General features: G+C 54.0%; 2 protein-coding genes across 2 annotated transcripts; one reads left to right on the top strand and one right to left on the bottom strand.

The window, feature by feature from the left end:
- The first annotated feature begins 9185 nt into the window (after positions 1-9185).
- On the top strand, positions 9186-11508 carry ZWINT (ZW10 interacting kinetochore protein). The gene is given in 7 exon segments (XM_031944807.1): positions 9186-9319; positions 9848-9935; positions 10143-10251; positions 10359-10582; positions 10665-10786; positions 10884-10932; positions 10934-11508. Coding segments are annotated over 7 exon segments (999 nt in total). The 5' UTR covers positions 9186-9263; the 3' UTR covers positions 11285-11508.
- Positions 11376-20852, bottom strand: GRM6 (glutamate metabotropic receptor 6). Its single transcript, XM_031945095.1, has 11 exons — positions 20767-20852; positions 17893-18454; positions 17558-17774; positions 16809-16944; positions 16451-16605; positions 15710-15856; positions 15417-15617; positions 13648-13784; positions 12490-13110; positions 11936-12247; positions 11376-11567 (listed from the first exon to the last, which is right to left on the bottom strand). The coding sequence occupies exons 1-11, from the start codon at positions 20850-20852 to the stop codon at positions 11376-11378; spliced, it is 2766 nt and encodes a 921-aa protein (XP_031800955.1).
- Positions 20853-21185: the final 333 nt, after the last annotated feature.

Here is a 21185-nt window from a genome sequence, read left to right as displayed (position 1 = left end):
CAAATGGGCTTTTGGGGAAATATCGCCTGTGCCTCCATTTTGTTTTGGGGGAAATATCACCCGTGTGTCCGTCTGGCCTTCTGGGGAAATATCACCTGTGCCTCCAAATGGGCTTTTGGGAAATATCATCTGTGCCTCCACCTGGGTTATTGGGGAAATATCACCGTGCCTCTCTCTGGCCTTTTGGGGAAATATCGCCTGTGCCTCCAAATAGGCTTTTGGGAAATATCGCCTGTGCCTCCAAATGGGCTTTTGGGGAAATATCGCCTGTGCCTCCATTTTGTTTTGGGGGAAATATCACCCGTGTGTCCGTCTGGCCTTCTGGGGAAATATCACCTGTGCCTCCAAATGGGCTTTTGGGAAATATCATCTGTGCCTCCACCTGGGTTATTGGGGAAATATCACCGTGCCTCTCTCTGGCCTTTTGGGGAAATATCGCCTGTGCCTCCAAATAGGCTTTTGGGAAATATCGTCTGTTCCTCTGCCTGGGTTATTGGGTCTGTCCTCTGCCTGGGTTATTGGGGAAATATCACCGTGCCTGTCTGGCCTTTTGGGAAATATCACCTGTGCCTCCGTCTGGGTTATTGGGGAAATATCACCGTGCCTCTGTCTGGCCTTTTGTGGAAATATCACCCATTCCTCCAAATAGGCTTTTAGGAAATATCGCTTCTGTGTCTGTCTGGCCTTTTGGGAAAATATCACCTGTGCCTCCATTTTGTTTTGGGGGAAATATCAGCCATGCACCGTCTGGCCTTTTGGTGAAATATCGCCTGTGCCTCTGAATGGGCTCTTGGGAAATATCACCTGTGCGTCCGTCTGGCCTTTTGGGGAAATATCATCTGTGCACCTGTCTGGCCTTTTGGGAGATATCACCTGTGCCTCTATTTTGTTTTGGGAGAAATATTGCCTGTGCCTCCGTCTGGCCTTTTGGGAAATATCGCCTGTGCCTCCAAATGGGTTTTTAGGAAATATCACCTGTGCCTTCGAATGGGCTTTTGGGAAATATTGCCTGTGCCTCCGTCTGGGTTATTGGGGAAATATCACCTGTGCCTCCGACTGACCTTTTGGGAAATACCGCCTGTATCACCATTTTGTTTTTTGGGAAATATTCCCCCAATTCCTCTGTGCCTCTGTCTGGGCTTTTGAGAATTTTACTGCCTGTGGCCCAAAGGAGAGGTCCTTTGGGGAAGGAGATACAACCTTTGTTTCCAATCTTGTTCACAGCTTTTTTTTGTTGTGTTTTGGGGGGGGGGGGGGGGGGGGGGGGGGGGGGGGGGGGGGGGGGGGGGGGGGGGTTAATAGCGTCTGCCTCCTATATTTTATGTCTTTTTGTGGCCTTTACCTTCTATCTCACTTGTGTGTTTTTTTTTTTTTTTTTTGCAGTCTGCCTCCATCTCTGTCTAAAGACAGAAATTACATCTTCCTCAAATCATCTTACCTCCTGGTGAAACATCCTCAACTACCTTTGTTTTCACTAAGAAGATTTCAAGTTTTATCTCCATCCTAAGGGCCTAGCCATTCTTCCCAAAATGCAGTGCTGGATGAGAACTGAACATCGTATCTCGGATGGGACCTGAGGAAGGTGTGATTGCCTTTTGTCAAAAAATACAGATCTGGAAGGAATCCTAGGGGCACCTGGTCTACCATTCCCCCATCCTTATGCCCAATATACAGGTGAGGAAGTAAATCCAGAGAAAAGATTTGCTCCATCATCCCAGTCGCTGAGATTCAGACACACATCTTTTGAGTCTAGGGTGCCCCTTATTCTCTGTGATATAGAAAAAACCATGGAAACAGAAGAAAATTATCAATAAAGGTTTGGAAGTTCACAGTTTTATGTCACTGAATCCCAGGTACCACCTGGGGCTTCCTTTCATTAGTTATTAAGATTCTAATGAGATAGTAGAAGAACAAGGGCTGATCTAATTGGAACAGATTATCAACCCCATTTGGAAATGTGTGGTTTTTATTTTAAGGGCAGACATGGACCAGAATCCCCTAAAAGGTGTGGGAAGTTGAACTGTGTCCCATTGGAGGGGGTATTGCATCATGAACCCGGATGGCCACTGAAGGACAGGTAAGTGCTGATGAGAGGGAAGGCTTCTTTCCTCTTTTAGTTTGTAAAGCCAAGATCAAGCTCCCTTCTTTAGGCACTAGAATTACTGACCCAGAGTATTACCTGTGCTACTTCAAGGCAATTGTTTCCTATCTCTGGAACTTGATTTCTTCACCTGAAAAACATGCTGATGAGCTGACCAGATGATCTTGCAAGTTTCTCATAGCTCTAAATCCTATGACTGTTCCCTGGTCAAAATCCATTAACGTTAAACTTTAAACTCTTCGTTGCCCCAACATTATAAAGAGAACTCTCGTCTCCTTCCAGAGGCCAGGATCAAACGCTCACTTTTTCTTTTTCTCTTTTTAGAAACAACCCAAAAAACAGACCGGGAGTACACTTTGCAAAGCCTTCGGACCACAGTGGCCCTCGTGGATCAGCTTCCAAAAGAGCTATAGCCCCCACAACAGGACCAGAAGGCCTGGCTGGCTTACCACCTCTTACTGCTACTGGCCGGCCCAACTACCTGATACCCTCCGGCCACATCCATTAAGTACCAGCCTTGTAAAACTCAGCCTCTCTCTGGGTCATTCTTTCTGGCAGCGTGAGGAGTCTGTTACAGTGATATTCCACAGGCTGGCCCCGTGGGATAGAAGCTTCTGGAAGAGATTAGCCTTCCCTTTTTGTCTTGGTAGCTCTAAAAGTTGGCACTGAATATGTGTAAGAGATGCCTGTTTAACTGGATTGCATTATTAAATTCATTGTTTTTGTTTTTTTCACTTAAAAAGTAGGACAATAAATTTCCTAATGCAGCAAAACAAGCTTTTGTCCTGATTTCTAATGCTTTCACCAGCACAAGGATCTAGGCAGGCTACCAGGCTGACCTCCATAAACACTACCAAAAGACGGGGCCAGTTTCACATTGCTACCAGCAGGCTCAGGTGTCCCTCCCCTCACCCTGGCCACTACTGCTATCACCTGAGGTTTGCCAGTGGAAAGGGTAACAAACAAAAAGCCAGGAAGCCCTGGGTTCAAGCGTTACCTCAGAGACACATCTACTAGGTGATTCTGACTTGCTCTTTCTGTCCCCGAGATAGCTGAATGGAAAGTTGCAGAGATGGTACCAACTTCTTGGGAGAGGGTGTTTCCTCACTAGTCTCTCCCACACACACATTATCTGTCCAGTGATGTTTTTCATTTTCTCTGTGTTGGAGATATCTACCACAAACATTCCTGGTCCATCTCGAGCCCAAGAAAAATCTCCTTGGAGGTTCCCAGAACCATTGTCTCTGCAGCCCAGCTCTAAATTCCGAACTGGTCGATGTGTATCACAGTGTCAAAATGGAAGCCCCCCCAGGGGACTCTCCCCCCCACCCCCCATGGTTCTAGAAGCAGAGCTGGCTAAGCTCGAATTCAGGACTTGCCTGTAGTTTGCTACGCCTCAGCATGGGCCAATGCCAAGAACAAGCTCAGTGTTCTTTGTTTCTATCCCTACCAAACTGACAGGCTCTGGGAAGACCTCCAAGGGCTCTATCTTGGCTCATTCACTTCTGAACCCGGGAATGCTTCCTTCCTTGCCCCTCTCTGGTAGCTGCCGCCTTCAAGGCATGCCGAGTTCCACCTTCCAGAAAATGAAGTTCACCCAGAGTTTCCTAAAACGGCCTCAAATGCCCAAATCTCCTTATTCCAAGTAACTGGCACACTCTGCCCGGACACCGCAGTGCCAGGGCACCGCACCGCCACCTCTGCATCCCTCTCGGTGCCCACACGATACACATGGCAAGCTTTAGGGGGACCTGCCTCACTCCTGAACAGACGGAGCCCGAGGATGGGTTCTCCCTGCAGTTGGGTCATGGGTTGAGAAATCACCCCCTCCCGATGCAAGAAACTCTCCATCTTACTTTTTCTCTCCCCTCTCATCCCCATGGGAACCGAGCGAGGTGGCGCCCTCTACTTACAGTCCCGAGGAGGCAGGCGGCCGGCTGTCCTGTCCGTCACAGGCCCATCTCCATCTCTGGCTTCGGCCACCCCAGGTGTCTGCTGTTAGGAAGAGGGAGGGGGAAAGGAGAACGGGGGTGTCAGATTCTCCACACTGAAGCAACGAAATCAATGAGACTTTAAAGTAACAGCAGCCCCTCTAGGGGCCTGTTGTTTTCCAGGAAACGTGAGCTCGAAACCCCCACAGGGTCAGGACCCCGCCGCCCCCGTCACTCCCTTGAGGAGATCCAGAAATAAACATCTGGCTGGGCCCCTTGGAGAATCATAGCTCCCTCCGCCTCCACATGGGCCAGTGCAAAGGGGGAGGGGGAAAGAAACACTAAGGACCTCAAAGTCTGCAAAGAGACGGGAAAGTGACCCCTTGAGCAAATGGCGGCCGGGGTCACTCGAGAGAGCGTCAGAATACAGGGGAGCAATAGCAAGAGCCCGAGGCCGGACACGAGGAGGGACTGCACCTACCGGGCCCACGGGGCTTCCTCGGGAGGCCCCGCCCCACCCTGGGCCTGACGCCACGGGCCCGGCTTAGTTCTAGGCCTGAAACCACGGGTCCGCCCCTCCCTGGGTCTGACGCCACGGGCCTGAACCGGACCTAATACCCCGCCTTGACCCCGACCCCTCAAGGCCCGGGCCCGACCCCGAGAGTCCCCGGGATACGGAGGGGCTGCGGGGCTCGTGGAGGGTGGGGGGGAGGGGGACGAAAGGGGAGGTGCGGAGCTAAGCTTTATAGTAACCCCCTCACACCCCGGTTTTCTTTCCCCAGCCGCACCTGCCACCTGCCACCCCCCCACTCCCCCCTCCCCCGCCCCGTCCCGTCTTACCAGGAGCCGGCCCTAGCTGCCGGGGAGGGCAGGGGAAGCCACAGGCAAGAGGAGTCCCGCAAGCGCCCAGGGCCGGCCGGCCGGCCGCCTCCGCCCCTTCCCGCCCAGCCCGGGGTAGGCAAAGCTTCCGACTGCCACGCCCCTAGCTCCCCCTCCCCTTTTCGCCCCCCTTGGCGGGAGCCTGCGCCTGCGCGTCCCGCTACCTCTCGAAGGAACAAAAGGAGAAAGGGGCGGGGGAGCTGAGCGAGACGGTTCGCCGATCTGATTTTTTGGCCGATGGTGCCATCTAGTGATCGCCTGGCTAACTGCCGCTTGAAAATAAGTCTCCAACCAAGGCGGGCCCGGGCTCCCAAGGGGAAGCGAGCCCAAGGCGGCCACAGGCCAGCTCTGCCCCGGCCCCTTCCTCCCCACAGCGGCCCGGCCACCTCCGCCCTGCTGGCTTCCTTCAAGGCCCAGCTCCCAGCTCTCCCTGAGCAGGAGGCTCCCTGGGATGTGCCGTCATCCCGCCCCCCCCCCCCTTTCCTTAACCCTGACCGCCCTACCCCCCCCCCCCCCACTCCCCCCACCCCCACCCCACCCCCCGGCTCTCCGCCAAAAGAACCCGCGCAAAACATCCACCCAAGTTGGGGGGGGAGTCCCTTTGATCTGATTTTTCTTGTGCCACACAGATTGCTCGCTGTCTGAGGGAAGGGGCAGGAGGGAGGGGGCGGGAAGGGGGGAGAAAAACTTACAACACAAGGTGTTGCAAGGATGAATGTTGCAAACTATGCATGTATTTGGAAAAAGGAAAAGCTTGTGTGTGTGTTGTGTGTGTGTGTGCGTGAGTGTGTGTGTGAGCGTGTGCGTGTATGTGGTGTGTGTGTGTTGTATTTTGTGTGTGGTGTGTGTGTGCGTGTGTGTAAACAACCCATCAACCAAGTCTCACACTATTTTTATGGACAAGATGGAGAGATGGGGAATCCTGTGGCTATACACACAGTATAGAAGTCACTAAGGTTTGTTGTTAATCTGGAAGGAAGTATCTAGTGGCCAGGCCCGGGATCTGTGCTTGCTCCTGGGCTATTTAACATCTTTGACAACATCATTTTGTGTTGATGTCGTTTACTTTCACCTTCCCTGATTTCCTCCTGTCTCCTGCCCCTCCCAAGAGAGCCATCCCTTACAAGAAAGAATTTTTGTAAAGAAAAGAAAAAGGAAGAAAAGGGGAACAAAAACCTCATTTAGCCAAACCAACCAATACATGTAAAGCTCCTGACCTTGTATGCAATATTCCTCACCCCTGGGCCTCAGCTCAGCCAAGAAGTGGGGGGAGGTGGCTTCTCCCCCCTCTCTTTGCCATTTTATAACAGTCTGGGTAGAGGGAGGAGTTAAGGATTCTTTCTATTTACATTGTTGGGGTCATGGAGTCTGATATCTGGCCCTGTTTCTTCCCTTGGCAGCAGTTCAAGTAAGTGTTTCCTATGTTTACCAATTTTTATCAGTGATTTGAAGAAAGGCTTCACAGGGTCTCTCTTCTCATCAGACTGGAGGTGACACAGCTCAGCTTAAAGGAAGCTACCATGCAAAAAGTTATGAAACTGTGCATACCCTTTCACCCAGCAGTCTCACTATTGGATTTGGATCCCAAAGAGATCTACTCTTTATTTTTTAAAATTTATTTTTTGCTGAGGCAATTGGAGTTAAATAATTTGCCCAGGATCACACAGCTAGGAAGTGTTAAGTGTCTGAGATCAGATTTGAACTCAGGTCCTCCTGACTTCAGGGCTGGTACTCTATCTGCTGTGGCACCTAGCTGCCCCCCCAAAGAGATCTTAAAGAAGGGAAAGGGATCCACATGTGCACAAATGTTTGTGGCAGCCCTTTTTGTTTTTTTTGTTTTTGTTTTTTGTTTTTTTTTTATTTAATAGCCTTTTATTTACAGGATATATGCATGAGTAACTTTACAGCATTAACAATTGCCAAACCTCTCATTCCAATTTTTTACCTCTTACCCCCCACCCCCTGTCCCAGATGGCAGGATGACCAGTAGATGTTAAATACATTAAAATATAAATTAGATACACAATAAGTCTACATGACCAAAATGTTATTTTGCTGTACAAAAAGAATCAGACTCTGACACATTGTACAATTAGCTTGGGAAGGAAATCCAAAATGCAGGTGGGCATAAATATAGGGATTGGGAATTGAATGTAATGGTTTTTAGTCATCTCCCAGAGTTCTCTCTCTGGGCGTAGCTGGTTCAGTTCATTCCTGCTCCATTGGAAATGATTTGGTTGATCTCGTTGCTGAGGATGGCCTGGTCCATCAGAACTGGTCATCATCTAGTATTGTTGTTGAAGTATATAAGGATCTCCTGGTCCTGCTCATTTCCCTCAGCATCAGTTCGTGTCAGTCTCCCCAGGCCTTTCCGAAATCATCCTGTTGGTCATTTCTTACAGAACAGTAATATTCCATAATATTCATATACCACAATTTATTCAGCCATTCTCCAACTGATGGGCAGCCACTCAGTTTCCAGTTTCTAAGTCACTACAAAAAGGGCTTGTGGCAGCCCTTTTTGTAGTGGCAAGGAACTGGAAACAGGGTGCATATCAGTTGGGGAATGGCTGAATAAGTTATGGAATAGGCGTGTTATGGAATATTATTGTTCTGTAAGAAATGATCAGGAGGATGATTTCGGAAAGGCCTGGAGAGACTGACACGAACTGATGGTGAGGGAAATGAGCAAAGAACCGGGAGACCTGTATACACGGCAACGTCAATATTATATGACGATCAATTCTGATGGACGGAGCTCTCACAGTCTTCTCTCTGGTGACTGGTGTGGACCACAACATAACCTTCTCACTCTTTTTGGCATTGCTCACTTGCATTTTGTTTTTCATTCTTTCCTTTCTGATCTGATTTTTCTTGTGCAGCAAGAAAATTGTATAAATATGTCTACATATATTGGATTTAACATATATTTTAGCATGTTTAACATATATTGGCTTGTTCGCCATCTGGGGGAGGGGGTGGGGGGCAAGGAGGGAAAGATCTGAAACAAGGCTATGCAAGGGTCATTGTTGAAAAATTAGCTGTGCATGTTTTGAAAATAAAAAGCTTTAAAAATAAATAAAAGGGGGAAAAAGAGCTAACGTGGACAATAGGGACAGGCTCGGAGCTAAGTTGGGGGGGGGGGCATATAAAGAAATTAAGGTCAAGTAAGCATCAAAATCAGCTTCACAAGGCCAAGAAGGGTATAATGTATTAAATGGGAGAGATCAGAAAAGCCCCAGGCCAGTTAAAAAACAGCCACCAGGGGTCAGTGTTGCCTCAAAAATGCCAGATGAGGCGGCCTAACAATGGGACTGCTTTTCTGACACTTGGGATGCAGCATTACTGCTGGGTTCTGAGGGTGACCTAGGGCAGCTGTCTCCCTAACATGGCTTTCGGCTGTAGTTCCAAATGACCAAGTGCGCCCAGATCTCCGCCTCCCCTCTCCGCCTGAGCTACGGGGACCCGGAATCTTTGCAAAGTGGAGGTAGTGCTCCCACCACGGCCTTCCTCTTCAAGTGCCAGAAAGCAATAAGGGAAGTCAGAAGCAGCCTTGCCAGGTCCCCAAAGAGGGCAGGAGGAAGAACCTCGGACTTCCGGAGTTCGCTGGGACTTGGCCACCAGGCTCCACCCTCACAGCTCCCCCTGCGGCGGCAGCCTCATGTCTCCGTGGGCTTCCTGGCAGCCTTCCCCTCTTGGGGCACACGGGGCCCCATCAATCTAGAGCGGGGCTCTTTGGGGCTTTTGGCCCTCACCCGTTAAGTGACTACCAAGCGCCGGGCGCCGGGCAAACAAAGAAGTGACTCACAGGAAGAAGACGGAAAAATCTGGGATGGAAGCTGGAGCGGGCACCCTCCGGGCCGGCCCAGCTGGCAAGGAGGGCGGCGAGCCGGGGAAAGGGAGCGAGGGGCGATCGGGGCCCAAGGCAACCCCGCGCCCTCCTCCGAGCCGGCAAGGACCAGAACGGGCGCCCCGAAGTCCACGGAAGCGCCGGGCCCGACCCGCGCCAGGGCAGAGCAGCATCCGCGGGGGGAGGGGGGATGGGACGGGGAGGGGGAGCGTGCCCGCGGCGGCCGCGTCCTCGCGGCGGCCGCTGGCCAGTAGCCACTCCGCGCGCTCATCTCAACCAATGGGAGGCGACCTTCGGCTGAGGAGGCGGGCCCGGACGTAGTTGGCAGCTGTCGGCCCGAGGTGGGGACGGATCAGAAGGGGCGAGTTCAAAGGCGACCAATGAGCGCTCGAGAAGCGTGACCGCTGCCCGGGGGGGAGGACGCGGCTTCCTGCCTCAGCGAATCAGCGCTCGGCGACGGCTCCTCTAACTGAGCGTCCTGGACCGCGGCGCTTTCGAAGGTATGGCGTCCCAGGATGTTGATGAATCGCCGGCGGCTGCAGCTGAAGCCTCGGGCAAGTAAGCGGGGTGTGGGGGGGGCTGGCAGTGCTTGGGGCGCGCATGGGGGCGGACTGTCTGTCCGGGCCGGGAATCGAGGTGGGGGTGGGGCGTCCGGCCGGGCCCGGGATCCAGGCGGGGTGGGAGTGGATGTTTGTCCGATGCCGGGTTCGAAGTGAGGGATGGGGGTCTGTCCGCGCCAGGGCTCGAGGTGTATGTGTAGGGGGGGTTGGTCTGTTTGGCCTGGGGCTTGGAAGTGTGTGTGTGTGTGTGTGTGTGTGTGTGTGTGAGAGGGTCTGTCAGGGCCGGGGTCCAGGTGGTGGTGGTGGTGGGGGGGGGTGTGTGTGAAGGGATCTGCCCAGGCTGGAGATTGAGGTGTGTGTGTGGAGGGGTCTGTCAGGGCCGGGGTCCTGGTGTATGTGTGGGATCTGTCCCCGCCAGGGCTCGAGGTGTATGCGGTGGGGGGTCTGCCCCAGCTGTGGATTGAGGTTAGGGGGTGGGGCCTGGACTTCAGTTCCCATACTCCAGGTTTTGTGCTCCCCACTCTAGGGCTCTGGCTTCGGCCTCAGCGGCCTTAGCAGCTCCCCCAGCACAGGAGGAGGAGATGCCCTCTGCCATGCTGGCAGACTTCTTGAAGGTGAGCGCCCAGAAGGCCCAGCTCAGCCTCTCATGCCTAGAGAGCTCCAAGAGCTGATTCCCCCCCCCCCCACACACACACACACAGTGACAGTAAAACTCAGAGAAAATCACTCCCTACCCTTTAAGATCCTGCCTTAGGAGCAGTCCCCCCACCACCCTCCCCCCAGGGAAAGTTTTTGGAAACGCATTTGTGAACTCTCCCCAGGACTCCAGGAAGAAGGAGAAGCTTCTGTGGAGCCAGCTGCAGGTGGCAGATTCCCTCCAGGGCTTCCTGGAGCACATGGACATGCCGGTGGACCCCGAAGAAGACATCCGTAAGCTCCCTCACAGCTGTAGCCTTAAGAGCTTTGTGGAGGGAGTGGGGGGGGGGGGGAAGACTGGCAGGGAGAACTCAACTCGGTTTCCCTCCTCCCTGGCACAGGCGCAGAAGCTGGCACAGCCCAACAGCTCTGGAAGGACCTGAAAGCTGAGCATCAGAAGCACGTGGAAGCCATCGAGACGGCACTGCCGAGGGCCCTACTGCAACTGGAGACCGGCCAGAAGAAGCAGGCTTTATTGGAGAGCGCTCTGAGGGAGGTCCGGGACAAAAGGCAGACTTTGCAGGAGCAGAAGGATTTGGCCCAGGCCGAGCAGAAGCATAAGCAGGTGAGGGCAGGTGAGGGCAGCCGAGGAAGAAGGGCACCGGGGTAGCAGTCGGGTAGCGACGGGCTGATTTCTGTCCTCACAGGAAGTTCAAAGGCAAAAGCTAGTGGCTGAAGCCCAAGCCCACAGGGAGCGCCTAGAGAGTGCCAACCAGCACTTGGAGAAGATGCTGGCCATCCAGCAGGAAAGGCAGGAGGATGCCCAGAGGTGGGAATCTGCGGCTTGGTGCCCAAGGGGGCAGGGGTGGAAGAAGGCCGGGCCAGAGGGGGGGCAGGCCCACGAGCGGCAGCCTCTGTTTCTGCAGACTTGACACCTTCCTAGGACTTCTGGAGAAGCTACATGAAGCTGAGGGAGATGGAGGAAACGGAAACCTTTCTGGAGCCCCAGCAAGCCACCCGCAGTAACCACACACACACACACACACACACACACACACACAAAGATACAGCCAATAAAGGTGTCAGCCTTTTGTTCTCTCCCAACATTAATGAGGGTAGCGCCCCATGTATCCACCTGGACCACCAGGGAGAGTGGAACCGGACTCTATTAGACTGCCCAGAACCAAGAATTGTGCCGGTTATCACCAAGGTGTCCTTGGGGCCCCCTGGTTCCTATTCCTTCTCTGTTCTTTCTCCTCTGACCTCCCCCAGCCCACATCCCCACAGCCAGACCCTGGGCTACACTCAGAAAACCAGGCCAGCATGAAGCCCGTATAGACCACCTGGTTCAAATCACACACACACCCCCCTGCTTTGGGGACCCCACCTTCTTCCTCCTCCAGGCAGCCCTTCTCAGACTAGTTGGCAGGATTGCCCTCTTCACTGGGGGCTACCAGGGTGGAGGTCGCCTTGAAGCTACGCTTGCGTTTTTGTACGTTCTGCTCGGGATGGAAGATGATGATGTACACCTTGGGCACGTAGAGCATCCCCAGGGAGACCGAGGCACTGAGACTCATCGAAACAGTCAGTGTTGTAGTCTGGATGTATATCTGATCCAAAGAAAAGGGATGTCACCTCATTCCCTGTCCCATCCCAGGATGGCCCTCACCGGGGGCCAGAGAATAAGAGCTGGGTCCCCAGGATGGGTTCAGCTCGGAGGATGGCATCTTAGGGGTCATAAGGGACGACTGGGCTGACAGGGCCTAATATGGGTGGGGTGGAGAAGAAGGGAGAGGGACGAACGAGCAAATACGCTCCACAAGCAAACACGGCATAAAACAAATGGTTGGCGACAGGACAGGCTGACAGCAAGCCAGACGGACACACGAAGAAACTGACTGGCGACTACTCAGACGCAGTAGCGCCCGGATTCGAGACTCCACAGCAGAGCGCCGGGTGGGATGCGCCGGCTCCCTACCTTCTCAGCGGACTGAGCCGTGCCGAAGAAGATGGGGACGAAGGCGAGCCACACGATGCAGGTGGTGTACATGGTGAAGCCGATGGGCTTGGCCTCATTGAACGTCTCGGGGACCCCCCGAGCTTTGATCGCGTAGATGGTGCAGGTCACCATGAGCACCAGGCTGTAGCCGAGGCAGCCAATCAGAGAGAGGTCTGACATATCACACTTAAGGACACCCCGAGCTTGTTCCGGGTCTGGCGTCCGCTGTTCTTCATAGTCGATGACACTGTGAGGCGGCTGGAACCCCAACCAGGCTACCACGCCTATGACCTGAAAGACAAGTGGCTTTTAGGTAAAAGCCAGCTAGGGGAAGCTACCCAGAGAAGGGCTGCTGAGCTACGTACGGGGCTCCTCAGTCCTAAACTGTTGGGAGCGAGACCCGTCTCAGGAACCGAGTTTCCCCAAATGGGGTTTTGGTGTGGCTGCAAAACCCTCCCGTCCCCGCCCGGAGCCCCACAGACTCTGGGCCCCCCCTCCCAACACGGGGACTCGAGGGGGCTCAGGGAACGAACCTGCACCGAAGTCAGGCTGAAGGTGATGACGAGCTGTGACGTGGGACTAATGAAGGGCGGGGGTGTGACGGACCTCTTGCCACGCTCAAAGATGCGGTAGATGCGGTTGGTCTTGGTGAGCAGGGCAGAGTAGCTCAGGGCGGTGCCCAGCCCCAGAAGGAGGCGTCGGGCGGCACAGATGGTGGGGCCTGGCTCGGCCACCATGAGAAAGGTGATGGCGTAGATGAGGAAGATCCCGGTGAGGAGGATGTAGCTGAGCTCCCGGCCGGAGGCCCGAACGATGGGGGTGTTGTGGTGCCTTATGAAGGTAGCCAGCACGGAGGCGGTGGCCGCGATGCCTGCCACGGCTAGCAGGAGGGGCAGGATGGCCCAGGGGGAGGCCCAGTCGAGGCGAATGACGGGGGTGGGGCGGCAGCCGGTGTGATTCAGCGTGGGCCTGGCTCCCAGGGGGCAGGCCTCACACGTAAACTCGTCCACCTGGTAGCGGTAGCCATCGCAAGGCTCGCAGTGCCAACAGCAGGGGACGCCTTTCACCATTTTCTTGCGCTCCCCAGGCCCGCATGGGAGGCTGCACAGGGAAGTCGGCAATAAGGGACTGCCTGACCACTCCAGTTCTTCTACCTGAGGGCAGGAATTATAAGGGAGTGTCTGAACAGGGCTCCTTTGCCTTTGGCGGGTCTCGCGAACCCCTTCCTAGGACCTTCGTTTTAAACAGATCAAAGGGAAACGTCCAATTAGAGGTGAGCGAAAATCAAGCTGGTGCATTCTTCCCATCGAGGTCCTGGCTGCCCACGGAGCCCAGCTGGAGCTGAAATCTCTGAGCTCTTGCATCTTTTCAGTCCCTTCCTCCTCACCTAGGTCTCCCTTTCTTGCTTCTCTTTTTAGTTTCTAAACCCCGCCCCCCCCATCCCACTCCTGCTGGTCATTCACAAGGAAAATGTCACCCTCGCCATCGTTAATAGGGAAAGCCCTAACTGTCCCTGAAGGTTGCAAACCTGGGGTCCCCCTGGAGCTTATTCCTTGAGAGACCGTGGGGACTAAAGTCATCTGATCATATCTCAGTCTTGCACCCGGCTCTATAAAGAGAGAGGCTGGAAGCCATTAGAAGGGACCATCCCTCTTCCCCCTTCCCTCTCCCTCAGCCCAAAACCCACTCACATTGAGCTTCAAGGATTCAGTCCACTGGCCCACAGCACGGTAGCCTCCACTGCCATTTGTCACTTGGTACTGGAAAATGTCATAGCGCCCAGGAGCATCCCCATTCTCATTGAACATCACCGGGGTCCCTGCACTGCCTGAAAGGGGAGGAGCAGGAGGAGGAGGGAAAGGGAGGAGGCCCTAAGGCCTTGTCTCCCTGCCACTTCCCCCAGACACTTAATCTTGAGTCCAAAGAAAAGTATCTGTTTTCCATTAATCCAATCCATCAATGATGAACCAGGAAACAAGCTCAAGGTATATAGGTCACAGGGTTCTTAGAAGAATCAAATGAGCATGGAAGACTCCATGCGAATCTTTTACAAGCTCTTTATAGATACCATTAGGGCCAGAGCTGGCCCTCTGGATAGAGAGCTCTGGACTTGGAATAAGAAAGATCCAAATTAAAATCTGACTGAGCGGCTGTGTGACCCGAGGCAGGTCACTTCATCTCTTCCTCAGTTTCCTCAGTTGTAAAATAGGGATCAGAATTCTAGCACTTACCTCCCAGGGGCACTGGGAGGAACCTAGAAGATAACATTTCTATTGTATTTTGCAAATTGTAAAGAGCCATCTAAGTATCCCCAGAGAAGTTTTATGGGGAGTTTTATGTGCATACATTAAACAAATCAGATAACTGGGAAAACCTTACATCCCAGGTGTACCTGATACCAGCGTTCCCAACTCCAGACTCAGTTCAAAGAGAACCGAAAGTTCCTTAAAGTCCGCTTTGCCAGACTGGAGGCCTCCTGCACTAACACCTCCCGAGAGTCAGACCCAGCTCTCGTTTAACAATACCAAAAGGGCGCTTGTAAAGTCCCCATCAGCCCTCTAAGAGCAGATACTCCAACTGCCTCATGCATCCAGACAGAGGCCTCTGGGCACTGAATGTGGACCACAAGATAGGTTTTTCACCTTTTTTGTTATTTGCTTTGCTCGTTTTTTTCCCCTCTCGTTTCTTATTTCCTTTTTGATCTGATTTTTTTTTTCCTTGTACAGCATGATCACTGTGGAAATCCTTAGAGAAAAACTGTACATGTTTAACTTAAGATTACTTGCTGTCTAAGGTAGGGGGCGGAAATCTGGAACACATGGTTTTGCCAGGGTGAATGTTGACAACTGCATATATTTTCAAAGTAAAAGGCTAAAAAAATTTTTTTTAAAAAGAAAGGGCAAAACAGATGAGATCCCAAAATTCCAATAGTTTTGGGATGGAGAGAGCCATCTGTACCCAGAGAAAGCACTATGGGGCCTGAATGTGGAGCACAACATAGCATTTGCACCTTTTTGTTGCTTGCTTTTTTTTCCCCCTCTTTTTTCTCCCTTTTGATTTGATTTTTCTCATGCGGCACCATCAATGTGGAAATACTTATAGAAAAAATTTATACGTTTAACCTATTTTGAATTACTTCCTGTCTAGGAGAGTGGGAGGAGGGTCAGGAGGGAGAAAAATTTGGAATACAAGGTTTTGCAAGGGTGAATGTTGAAAGTATCTTTGTATGGATTTTGAAAGTAAAAAGCTCTTATTAAAAAAAAAAAGAAAGAAAGAAAGAAAGGAGGCCCAGAGGAGAAAAGAACTTGTTCAAGTTCCCAAACCAAGGGACTTTAAAGTCAATGTTCTTTTCACAGAAGCTTCTTGGTTTGTGAAACTTCTATAAAAAACAGATGATCATCCCATAGTTCTCCTTTCTTGGTGACCCGGGCGTTCACCGGGAGCTCTGGGCCCAGCTTACCATTGAAGTGAACGGCTCGGATATACTGCAGCAGCGTCCGGCCATCTGTCGGGCTCATGGCAGGACAAAGGCCAATATAGCCTGGACACAGAGCCTGATGCATGCTGTGGAGGGCGTGGGCGATGGCATAAACGGCATCGATCACAAACTGCACCTTGCCCTCTTGCTTGTAGGCCGAGTCTCGCCCAATCCTCTCTTCACCTGCTCCCAGGGGAAGATGAGGATTTGCGTCTGTTCTCCCTGGCGCCACCCCGTGCTTCGGTGGCTGCCCCGCTCTTGGGCCTTCCCCTTACCTGTGCACTTCCGGGTGGCAGGATCCTCAGACTGGCCACCGAAGCCTGTTGTCAGCTTGCAGTTAAAATTGTCCTCCCAGAACTCGGCAAACCAGATGTTCCGCCGGTTATTCTCCAGGGAGCGGGTAGTGAAGTACTGGTCGAACCCTGGTTGGCAGAAGAAGGAGGGGAAACTGATCACAGATGTAGCCCCAGAGCCCAGGTGAAGGGGAGAGGAAAACTTGAGAAAACGCCCCAGCTGGGCCCACGGGAGGGGCTGGCACGGGCAGGCTTCGGGGTTAATAAGGTTGGCTCACTGCTCTCCTCGGGCTTGTTGGGACGGCGCCTTCTCTGGCTGGGGAGCGAGCCACGGTGTAAATAAATCAAGGGAACGAAGAGTCCTGGCTGGGGCGGGGGGGGGGGCGGGGATACTTTGACTTAGACTGAGCTTAGTGCTGGGGGAGGTTAAAATTAGGGAAGGCCCCCAAATGGCGGGGTCCTTTGTTCCCTTTGCCAGTTTTTTATGGCTTCCTTGCAGATGTGGTGAGACTAAGCTAAAGAGTTATCTGGGAGTTATCTGACTTCCAATCTTCAAGGCTTATGCCTGGAGAAGCTGCCCAGGAAAGGCCCTTCCTGATCCCTTGGAGCCGCCTTTTCCAACTTCGCCTTCAAAGAGCCCCCTCTGTTTTTCAGAGCCGTCTTCTCTGTTCAGATCCCAAACTCCCTCTTTTTGAGACTCCCCTGACATTTGAGTTGACTCACCCTCAATGGAAGCCCGCTTGGGAAGGATGGTGATGGCCCCCACCGCCACATCCTCAACGTTCAGGATGGGTGAGATCTTGGCCCCCCAACTGTCTGAGCCAACCCACAGGAAGTGGCCTGTCAGGTTGGCCTGTTGGGCAGCTTCCAGGACTCGTCTAGGAAGGTGGAAGTTGAAAGGAAGATGAGACTGGGGGTGGGGGAACTGAGGAAAACCTGAAGTGGGAATCTGTCGGTTTATAGCCGTCAGCTGGATCAGCTGGATCGATCTTCCCCGCCGGCTCCCTCCCTCCCTCCAGCACATCTAGCTCGCACCAAGCGGACAGAGCTGAATAATATGACAAGAGTCCCATCTCCTTACTTGATGTCATCCTCACTTGCAAATATGATGATGCCACGGGCATTGGGCGTCTCCATGAGCCTTTTGATGATTTTGCCAAATTCTCCAGGCCTTGGCTCTCGGGGGATTTTGATTGACTGAGCGATGCAGACGCCTCCTGCCCCCCAACCAAGCAAACGATGTGGCCCGATCCATTTCCCAGCTAGCCCTCCCCCACCTCCCGGTGGGCCACTTTCTGCCGCTCCACTTCCTGGAGCCACTGGTTCCCAGACACCTGAGCTCAGTTATAGCTGGTACTGGGTAGAGAACCCTCAATCCCAAGAATGAGCAGGGGTGGGGAGGCCTCGAGAGCTCCCCCGGCAGAAAAGGGCCAGCCGCTTGTCCACTGGGGGCCTGAGGCTGTTAAGCTCCATCTAGTCTATAAAGGAGGGCCCGGGAGGCTCGGAAGATGATCCTTCTGGGAACCAGCCAACCTGGGTATGCGTGTGTGTGCGCGTGTGTGGGTGTGGGTCAAGCAATTCCCGTTTTCTCTGTGGTGCGGCCGGAAGCCAGTTCGAGGGATGTGGGATCGAATCGTCTCCCTGCTGGTGGCATCTTGGTATCCTGGGACGCTTGCTTCACCTCAGTTTCATCCTCTGTCAAACGGGGGGGGGGGCGCTGGGTGGGGGAGGGATTGCCCTAGGTGACCTCTCCAGGGGCTTCTTTTGCAACTCTGGGATGCTGGGATCCCCAGGCAAGTTCCCCTCCCCCTTGCTCCCTGCGGTGCTCACCGGCTTCTCGAGAGATCTGCACGAAGGCTTCCACCCCACTCTCGCCATAGTTGCCCTCGGAAGCCAGAGTGGACACATAGTTCCAGCCCAGGGCCCGCACAACGTCCACCATGGCTTGGGCTTGGTAGGAATCTGGCGGGACCACCCGTGAGAAGAAGTCGTAGCGCGCATTGTCGCTGAGTTCAGGGGCCGTGGACGCATAGCTGATCTGAGGGATCTGGGGCGGGGGCGGGGGGGAGGGGAGAGAGAGTTCTGTCTCCATCAATAGGTAGGGAGCGATCCCCTCTTCCCCAAAACACACACAAGCAGCCTCCCCCTCCCCCCCCATCACCCACAGCAAAGAGTCTCAGCACGTTGGCCACCATGATGGAAACGGAGCTGGCCGAAGCGCCCACGACAGCAGCCACCCGCTGCTCGGGCACGGCTCCGATGGGCTGGCCGCCCCCCGGGCAGCGGGCCGCCGAGGCTGGCCTCAGCAGCGCCTGCACGAAGGTGAGCGCCTGCTCCAAGGCATGCGTGTCCCGGGAGCAGGTGTCTAGTAGCCGGGCTCCCAGGCGCACCCCAGGCAGGAGGCCGGGGTCGGCGTTGATGCGGTCCAGGGCATAGAGCATGGCCTCCAGACGGTGCACACCCTGCTCCTTTTTCACCGGCCCGCAGGCGGCTCCCGCGGCTCCCCGAGCGTGCACCGGGAACAGGCCGCCAAGCGTCACGTCCCCTGGGAGTCTCACCGCTTCTCCGACGGCGCCCTGGGCCCCGATGCAGATCAAGGGGCCCAGCAGCAACAGCAGCAGAGGCAGCCGGTTTGGGTCACAGAGGCAGCTGGCTCCTGGGGGCGGGGGGGACACAGCGAGATCCGGGATGCCGAACTGGACCCTGAGCCGCCAGACCGCTGCCAGGCTGCCTCACCAAGCCACTAGCTCGCTCTCGCCCCCCCCCCCCCCCCCCCCCCCAGCCGCCTTTCCTGAAGCTCTTTGCCTGAGGAACCTATTTAGCTGGCTGGGTGACCCTGGAAATAGCTCCTGCCTTCTTGGGGCCTTCCTTCGCTCCAGCTCTGAAATAGGTGTGGGCACATCTCCCCTGCGGCCCCCCCCAACTTCTTGTTCACTTTATCTCCCGATTCCTCTTCCCCCCCCCCCTCCCTTTTTACCCTTTCTTCCTCTCGGGCCCTCCCCTGCCGTTCTTACCTGCCAGGAAAGTGCCTCCGCCTCCCATGGGGAGCCCTCTCTGTCTGACGCTTTGGCAGCTGGCTTCCCTCCGCTCTGCTGGCTTCATTTGCCCCCTCACTGCTCACAGATTCGGCCAGTTAGATGTTTTCCTGGACAGCTCTGGCAGAATGGTCCGGTCTTTGAAGCCTGACACCCCTTGAATCTCTGTCCTTTGAGCTCCCCCACAAGACTGAGCTGCTTGGGGAGGGGGGGGGGAGGGCATTCTCTGGCCAGCTGGATGGGGAGGGTTCTTCCCTGGCCCCAGGTCTAAGTGCCAGATGTTGAAGAATATAAGGCAATGGGTTTAGGGTTAAAACCAGTAAATCCCCCTGAGATACAGCCCACAAACACACTGCTCATTTTGCAGGCAGGGAGGATGGGAAGTAGAGTAGAACCATTCACCCCCCAGCCCCCACCCCAAGTCTTCGGGGACTGGGTCTCCATGCCCTTTCCCTTCTATTTTCTCAGCCCTGGCCAACTCCCAAGGGACAATCTGACAGCTATCTCGGATTCCTAATCTTGCCGAGCCTTCGGGCGAGTTTCACCTCGGGGCCCCGGGTTTCTTACTTTACCACACGAGCAAACAGCTACTTCGCTTAGTTTAAGGATGTTTTGTCATTAAAAACTACAGTTACTCAACCCCAAGACCATCCAGACTTGGGGCGTGACCCCTAGCAAGTCCTCACCCTTCCGTGAAGGTCAGTTTCCTTAGCTGTAAAATCAAGTCAGATTGGGCACTGAGTAAATGGATCTCTACCCCTACTGGATCTATCTACATGGGATATGACTCAAAGAACTAATCATCGTTCACAAGTATTTATGAAACGCCCACCAGCTGCCAGGAAACGTCCGCAAGGAGCTTTCATTGGAATGGGACAATCCTTTTTCCTCTCTCAGCCTCTAGTCCCGGGGTCTAAGGGCCCAGTGGATCTGAAGACGGCAGTGTCCTAGCCTATTTGTAGTCAATGTCCTAAACGGGGAAGGGACAGGCAAATCCTAGAAGAGCAGGAAAGTTCCCCCAAAGCTTTTTGGAGCCATCACAGGACTGAAACCTCCTTCTAAACAGAGACTGGTCCCCCAGGCTATTTCAGAGCCTCAGGTTCTCAGTAGTGATATTGGAGAAAATGATGTCTAAAGCATCAAAGCCTACCAGCTGGAGCTTTCAATGAGATGATTATGTTAGCTCTTTAAAGGATTATCTTCCTAGCTAGAGGGAAGGCTGGGAGAGGATAGAGGCCTAGGATTAACTGGGAGCCTCGGATCCAGCAAGCATTACCCCAGATTAAAGGGTGTGGGGAGGGTTAGGGAGGAGATGCTGAGGGCCCGGGGGCTAAGCGAAGTGGCCGACAACTGGATGATGTTCTAAAGTGCATAGAGGGTCTAGTGGAGGAAGTTCCTTTTTGTTGTCTGCTTTTCGAGCGCGTGATGTTGATTTTAAAAGTTCGGCAAAATTGATTAATGAGTACCTTAAAAAAAAAAAAAAAAAAAAAAAGCCCAACCCACAAACCTTGACATTATTTGCAAAGTTCCACACCTATTGACCTCCCACCTCTGTGAAAGAGTGAGTTGCCTCCTAGATGCAGGCCGCCCTCCCCCCCGCCCCCCCCCCTTTGTCTCCTCGTCTGAACCAATCAAAAACCTGAAGTTCGGACCAGGTCCCAGGCACCGCGCTAAAACCCAATTTATTCTCCGTAATTTCTTTTATCATATTGTGGTCCAGTTGTAGCCACCGGACACGCCTTTTCTCTCAGTTGTCTTATTTTAGTCTGCAAAAGTTCACGCAAACCTCGTCCTTGCCCTGGTGCCGGGGATCACGGGGGCCAGCAGAGGGCACTTTGTGACATCGCAGTCGATGGGGGCTGCCCCCAAATGTCCACGTTTTTACAACCACACAAACTCACGCTATAAACTTGGCTGGGGAAGTCAATTGGCGCCCTTGGGAGAAATTCTAAGCTCTGGCAACTGGATCAAAGGGCACGGGAGCTAATCTGGGTGACTTTTTACGCACGATAGCCAACGAAAGGCTTCCCAGAATGGCTGAGCTCGTTCAGAGGTCCGCCAAGGCGCTCTGCGGCTCCCCGCGGGCTCATCTTTCCGCAGCTCCTCCCAACAGGGACACCCGGCCCATCTCAGGGTAGCCGACCGGGTGGCTCGGGAAGAGCACGGGAGCCGCTAGAGCGCGAGGCCCAGTCGGGCAGATTTGCGCCTCCGGGGTCTCCCGAGAGCCCTGGCGGTCCTCGAGGGGCTAAGGGAGGGCGGCCCTAAGTCCCCGGGGGAGGGAGAGAAGGGAATGCGGCAGCCCCGGCGCCTAGAGGCGGGGGAGAAAGTTGGGATTTTTCCCGCGCAGGGGGCAGGGGCTCACTGCTCACAAGAACGCCTAAGCACGTGAGTGCTCGCGCTCGGGCGTGAGTACGTCCCCGTGC

The sequence above is a fragment of the Sarcophilus harrisii genome, chromosome X, assembly GCF_902635505.1.
Source record: "Sarcophilus harrisii chromosome X, mSarHar1.11, whole genome shotgun sequence".
Taxonomy (NCBI): Eukaryota; Metazoa; Chordata; class Mammalia; order Dasyuromorphia; family Dasyuridae; genus Sarcophilus; species Sarcophilus harrisii.
This window is presented reverse-complemented; position numbering and strand designations above follow the sequence as displayed.

Bases quoted from the DNA above. Each gene is read 5' to 3' on its own strand.
- GRM6 (XM_031945095.1), bottom strand. From the start codon at position 20,852: ATGAGCCCGCGGGGAGCCGCAGAGCGCCTTGGCGGACCTCTGAACGAG. The intron at 17,775-17,892 runs GTGGGTGATGGG...CCCCCGCCCCAG, and splicing joins ACGTGCTGAGACTCTTTGCT to ATCCCTCAGATCAGCTATGC. The intron at 16,945-17,557 runs GTGAGCACCGCA...GTTGGGGGGCAG, and splicing joins GCAGATCTCTCGAGAAGCCG to GAGGCGTCTGCATCGCTCAG.